General features: G+C 45.5%; 3 protein-coding genes across 3 annotated transcripts; 1 reads left to right on the top strand and 2 right to left on the bottom strand.

Moving 5' to 3' along the window:
- Window positions 1-728: 728 nt before the first annotated feature.
- Window positions 729-3,387, bottom strand: LOC9629162. Its single transcript, XM_002961322.2, has 4 exons — window positions 2,710-3,387; window positions 1,612-2,639; window positions 995-1,546; window positions 729-920 (listed from the first exon to the last, which is right to left on the bottom strand). The coding sequence occupies exons 2-4, from the start codon at window positions 2,620-2,622 to the stop codon at window positions 825-827; spliced, it is 1,659 nt and encodes a 552-aa protein (XP_002961368.2). The 5' UTR covers window positions 2,623-2,639; window positions 2,710-3,387; the 3' UTR covers window positions 729-824.
- A 49-nt stretch (window positions 3,388-3,436) lies between these two features.
- LOC9656524 (40S ribosomal protein S5) lies at window positions 3,437-4,441 on the top strand. Its single transcript, XM_002961785.2, has 5 exons — window positions 3,437-3,571; window positions 3,634-3,752; window positions 3,823-3,966; window positions 4,031-4,234; window positions 4,306-4,441. The coding sequence occupies exons 1-5, from the start codon at window positions 3,485-3,487 to the stop codon at window positions 4,358-4,360; spliced, it is 609 nt and encodes a 202-aa protein (XP_002961831.1). The 5' UTR covers window positions 3,437-3,484; the 3' UTR covers window positions 4,361-4,441.
- LOC9656523 (fructose-1,6-bisphosphatase, cytosolic) lies at window positions 4,357-5,888 on the bottom strand (the record flags this gene model as incomplete). Its single annotated transcript, XM_024687104.1, has 11 exons — window positions 4,357-4,528; window positions 4,579-4,654; window positions 4,711-4,797; window positions 4,868-4,933; window positions 4,995-5,065; window positions 5,148-5,234; window positions 5,284-5,397; window positions 5,446-5,512; window positions 5,565-5,605; window positions 5,672-5,746; window positions 5,808-5,888. Coding segments are annotated over 11 exons (873 nt in total), but the record flags the coding sequence as incomplete, so codon positions are not given.
- Between the last annotated feature and the right edge of the window lie 23 nt (window positions 5,889-5,911).

Here is a 5,911-nt window from a genome sequence, read left to right as displayed (position 1 = left end):
TATTAGTACTATGGAATATCAAGTTTTAAATTTATAATTTGTATCTAATATATATTAATAACAATTATTTTTTTAGTTTTACCTGGGTCTGGGTAGTAGTATTAGTGTTCTTCAAATTTTATTGTTCTATATTCTAAGTAAAGCACATGGCAAAGTAATTCTCTGCTAATATTTATATTAAATAAATATTAAACTAATTTATTTTTATTTATTTCTAACAATTTGTTTTTCTAGGTTAGACTTTGTTTAGGTCTGAGTAATATATTAATGTTATATATTTAGTCATATTCCAAGTAAACACATAATAATTAAATAATGCTTCCTAGTAGTTTTAATTCTAAATTTGTTTGTATCCCAAGTAAAAAATATACTTTACATATAATATTTAATTAATAAAATTAATTTTAAGTAATTCTTGATTTAATTTTTTGGTTTGGGAGTGTACTAAATATATTCATATTCTATTAACTATAAAAAATTATTCGTAGAAATTTTTATTTTATGTCTTCTGGGTTAAGTATTAAATTTTGTAAAATCTTAGTGTTCCAAATCAGTAATTATTCTTTTTCCAAATTAAGAATATATTAATATTCTAAATATATAATCTATGCTATATAATATTAATAGAGAGAAAGAGAGAAGAAAAAGAGAAAGAGAAAATTGTATATATTATTGATTTTTGTACTCATCCAGCAATGTTTAGTATACAAATGAGAAAAAGACAAAGATTTTAAGTTATGCTGCCGGCCAAGATTTTATTCCTCACAAAATAATTTTGTTATAGTTTTTCTATGTACATCGCTGATCAAAAATTTCGTTCACAATCAAATGATGGTCTCCCCGCTTTCACAGTTTCCAACGCTAACTTCAATCATCTTCTTGGTGGATTTCACGACTCTACAGCATTGCCTTCTCGGGGCCTGCATTCACAACAAAACAGGTTAGCAACACTACAAAGGAGAAATGGTAGAAAAATAAACGAAACAGCACTTACCAAGTGCCAAGAATCGTCGGCCTGTTCTTTCGTCACTATAATCTCCTCCAGAGAGCCTGGAGAGTGCTGGAGCGTCGACTTGCACTCTCCTCCTCCTCGCTGCCGACGGTCTCGACTATAGCTGCTAATCGTCTCCCCGGCTTCGTCGCCATAGCCAACTTCTTTCATGTAAAAGATAGTTGGCTGCTCGCACGGACTCTTCAAGAATGGCCGGGTGTTGAAAGGAAAGCCAATGTCGTCCATCCTTCTATACCAGCTCAAGAAGGTCCGCATTGGCAGCTCCAGCAACCGTGGAGGAAGTATCCCTCTGTAGACCTGGACAGCATATCCCCACGACACCGAGATGGACCATCTCTTGTACTTGTCGTAGCAAATCGACTGCTGGAGCACACCCCCTGGGTCCACTCTCATCGAGCTCTTGAAGTGCCTGAGCGCTTCAATCTGCGTAGTGTTTGGGAACACGGGGTCGATCAAGTCGAGGTGGTGGATCGAGACGAGCGGAGTCACTGGATGTGCTGCGAGGAGTCCAAACGCATCCCCATATATGTCGAACTGCCAGGAGAAGAGAGACAAAACGTAAGAAACTAAAGAAAGAAGCAAGAACTTCAAACACATACCTGGTGAAATCCCGGTTCTTTGGTGAGAGGAACTCCGAGCTCGGAGAGACAAGCCTGGATTCGATCGTCGCTGCCGTAAAGGTAGGGGTACTTCATAATGCATCGGTCCTGGACCTTGGCGAGAGCCTTGGCGAGAGGATAACTTATCGCGAAGCCACCACCTCCGTAAGCCATGTTGTACGAGAAATGGATGTTCTGAGTGTGGCTCTCGGAATGGGAGCCAATGTAGTAGAACTTGCGGTGGTCGTACTTGGACAAGATCCTCACCAAGTTCTCAGGAACAAACATCGTGTCATCGTCTCCCATCACGAACCAGTGCACGTCCGTGAGGTTCTGCCGGAACGTCTCGGACACGACGCGAGAGATTCTGATCCCCGACCGCCCGCCTTTCTTGTTGGTGTAGTTGAACTTGGCCGTGTCTTCGGAGATCCTCATCGGCGGCAGCGCCTTGGACCAGCTGCTCACCGCCTTGTCCAGCCACACAAACCCCCGCATTTCCCCCGGCCGCCACCACAGCTTCACGTACTCCTGCCTCTTCTCCCACAGCTTGGCCGACGCCGCGATCCCGAAAACTATGTTGGCCAGCCCCGTCTCGTACCCGGGAGCCGGAGAAGACCCTTTCTCCGGCTCGTGCGAGGGCGCCATACTGCTGTGGAAAGGCTGCTGTTCTTCCTGCATGGGCGGAAGATCGTCGTCCAAGTATCTCACCATGTCCCGCTCTAAGTCGTCTTGGGCTTCGATGGCCCGGTTGAGCTCCTCGGCCTGCCTGAAAGCCTCATCGTCGCTGTGCTTGCACGAGTAGAGAACTCCACACCCGGGGCCCCCGAAGACGAACATGAAGTACATGAACATGAACACCATAGCCGATAGAACGATTGCCAGCCGCAAGCTCCCAACACCTGTGAGCTGCTCTATCCTGTTGCTAGTACCTTTGACGACTCTGATACACTCCTCGTCGTCGTAGAGCACGGGCTTCATGCTGCTCCGGTGCTTCTTCTTGGAGAAGAACATCCTTCTTCCTTGAGACCCTGGAGGAATTCCCCAAACACTGAGTATCATTTTTGCTGCTAGGCCTCCTCTGAGAAAGAAAAAGCTTACCTCACAGAGCTGAGAGATCTCGCGAGGCCCAGTCGCGCTCCTGGGTCAAATTTGACGACGGCCGGCTCTCACAAGTTCCAAAGCCGTGTCTTTGACGTTTTCTCCCGCTGACAAAGCAATCCGAGAGAGCCGCGCAAAACGACGATCATCGCTCTCCCTGATCCACCCTTAGCTCCCAATTTTTAGCCCCTCTCTCTCACACCTGGAATCTGGATCGAAAGAAAGGGAAGAAAGGGAGGAGCACTCGCGCGAAAGTGAAAGGCCGCGGGAATATCAGCGTCCCAGCGGCAATGAGCGCACGAATCTAGATCTGACCCTCTTGCGTCGTGCAGGCGGGCGACCAGAAAGAGAGAGAGAGAGAGAGAGAGTGAGAGAAGAAAAAGAAATCGTCCCTAGCACTGGAGCACGTCCTCTTGCATCCGGCGATGGAATCTCCCTAGAATTGAGGATCTCTAGCGCTGCTACAGTGCCGCGGTCTTAACCTAAGCTCGCTCGAAAGATGCTTAATGGAATTTCCCTGAAAGCGATGGCCGCGCTTCCGGCGAGCAATGCAGGAGGTCGCGATGGCTTTCCCGAGGATCGCCAATGCCTCCTTGACGCAGCCAACGCGCTTGGACGAGAATGCCGCCATAGACCACGAAGAACACAGCGTAACGGGAAAAACGAAGGAAAAAAAAATTGTATTTCCTTTTTCCTGCTGGGCGTTGGAATCGAACCTAGGACCGCTCTAAGGAATTTTAGGGTTCTTGGGTTTTATAGGGTTTAGCGGGACAACATGGCGGCGCCGGTAGTCGAGAAGCCCAAGCCGGCTGGCCTCGCCGATGTGAAGCTCTTCAATGCCTGGACGTACGAGGAGATCGAGGTACGCGCGCGCCGATCGATTGATCGATTGATCCCGAGAGCGGGATTTCGTTTCCATTCCAGGTGCACGATATTTCGCTCGAAGACTACATTTCGGCTAAGCGTGCCACGTATGTTCCACACACCGCTGGGCGCTACTCCAAGAAAAGATTCAGGAAGGCGCAGTGTCCAATTGTCGAGAGGTGTGCGATCAAAATCTCCTTTTTCTCTGTCGAGCTCTTGTGAAAAATCCTTTTTTGTGTTCCTTTCCAGGCTTACAAACTCTTTGATGATGCACGGAAGGAACAACGGAAAAAAGTTGATGGCTGGTCGCATTGTGAAGCATGCAATGGAGATCATTCACTTGCTCACGGACGCCAACCCGATCCAAATTATTGTCGATGCTATCATCAACAGGTATAGAGGTTCAAGTGAGCAGGATTCCAGGACAGTTTTGGATTTTCTCTCTTTCTCTTTGCAGTGGTCCTCGCGAAGATGCTACCCGTATTGGCTCCGCTGGTGTTATCAGGCGTCAGGCTGTGGATATCTCCCCTTTGAGGCGTGTCAATCAGGCGATTTACTTGCTCACCACTGGAGCTCGCGAGAGTGCTTTCCGTAACATCAAGACCATCGCCGAGTGCCTTGCTGACGAGCTGATGAATGCTGCAAAGGGATCGTCCAACAGGTACTTCCTACATTGTTCTAGCTCATGCTTTGAAAGAAACTAAGAGCTCCTTCTGTGCTTGTTTGCATCAGCTATGCGATCAAAAAGAAGGACGAGATCGAACGTGTTGCCAAGGCAAATCGTTGAAGAGAATTTTTTCCACCACAGGTTTATTGTTTTCACTTCGCTTGAGATTGAATCAATAGTTTAAGCGATGGTTGCACTGTACAGCTTTTTTATCTCCTCTACGTCGTCGTAGCTCCCCAAGAAAATTGGAGACCTCTCGTGGAGGTGCTTGGGGACTAGATCGAGTGCCTAGAAACATAGATTTTAGAACAAGCGGGAGTTAAAAAGCTAATTTTTACCCGCTCTTTTCCTGTGAAAGCTTGACCCCCGGCTTGCTCAACTAGATAGGACATTGGAAACACCTCATAGAGAACTCTGGTTAAAAAAGAGTGAGTGAAAAAAAAAATTTCCAGGAAAGAGTTCTTTCTTACCGTAATTTTCCAAAGGGGCTCTTTTTGTCAGCTGGGTACATGAAAATTCCACCGTACAAAAGTGTGCGATGGACATCAGCTACCATACTAAAAATCAAAGTTTGACAAAATATTCTTAAAAACTGAGAATTCGATATAAAATTTGGAGTAATCTTGCCTGCCAATGTATCTGAGCGACTTTGGTGACGAGTCATCTTTGGGGAACTTTGCATTCTCCACATATCTGTCATAAATCAAATAATTCACCAAAATCTTACTTTTTGAAAAGAAAATACCAAACTTACAATCTAGTGGGCTCGTCCCAGTTCTTTGCATTGCCCTCATTCACGGAATAAATTTTTCCCTTCTTTGGTATCTGCAAAGAAGCAATCATCGATCTTGGGCATCTCACAATCATCCATTGTAATAATGAAAGGAATCATCTTATACGAACTTACCTTAATGTCAGGATGTGTCAATATAAATTCTCCCAGGGATGGATCTAGAGTAAACCCATTCACGCCCGATCCAGTAGAAAACACGAGCTAAGAGAAGAACAAAGCATTAAACTTTGTAAGTTTGTGAAGTTCTTACCGTGCATGAGCTACCGTACATGCAATACCCAGCCGCGACCATTTCACTGCCAGGCTTGAGAACATCATCGTTGCTGCCTGCGTTGTCATGATCCAGTAGAAAAATCCCAAAAATCTGCAGCAAAACCTGGTTTTGACGATCAATCTAGTGGAAAGGGCTTACAGTTCCAATCGAAACACCACAGTCGATGTTAGACGAGCCATCCAGAGGATCAAAGACCACACAGTATCTAAGATCAGTCGAAAAAAGAATTAGCGACGTTTGAGTTATAGTCTACTTACTTGCCACGGTGAGATGCCTCCACAAAGATCGCCTCCTCCAGCTCCTCGGACACAAGAACATTCTGAGCAAATCTTTAGAGAGTAGGCAAGCATGGATTTTTACTCACAGTTCTTCCACTGCTGCTAAGCGCCTTGACGAAAACATCGTTCGACAACACATCCAGCTTCTTCTGTTCTTCACCCTGTACAGGAAAATGTACGGAAAACCTTGCAATCGAATCGAAGTTTGCAATTCCAACTCACCTGGACATTGGTCTCTCCTGCAAGGCCAATCAACTTGGCCAATCCAGCCTGAAACAAAAAAAAGGAAAAAGATCCCAGATTGCAATCGCTGGAAGAAATTGTCG

This window comes from Selaginella moellendorffii, unplaced genomic scaffold (genome assembly GCF_000143415.4).
Source record: "Selaginella moellendorffii unplaced genomic scaffold, v1.0 SELMOscaffold_1, whole genome shotgun sequence".
NCBI lineage: Eukaryota > Viridiplantae > Streptophyta > Lycopodiopsida > Selaginellales > Selaginellaceae > Selaginella > Selaginella moellendorffii.
The sequence above is the reverse complement of the archived record's forward strand: the minus strand, read 5'-3'. Positions and strand labels throughout refer to the sequence as shown.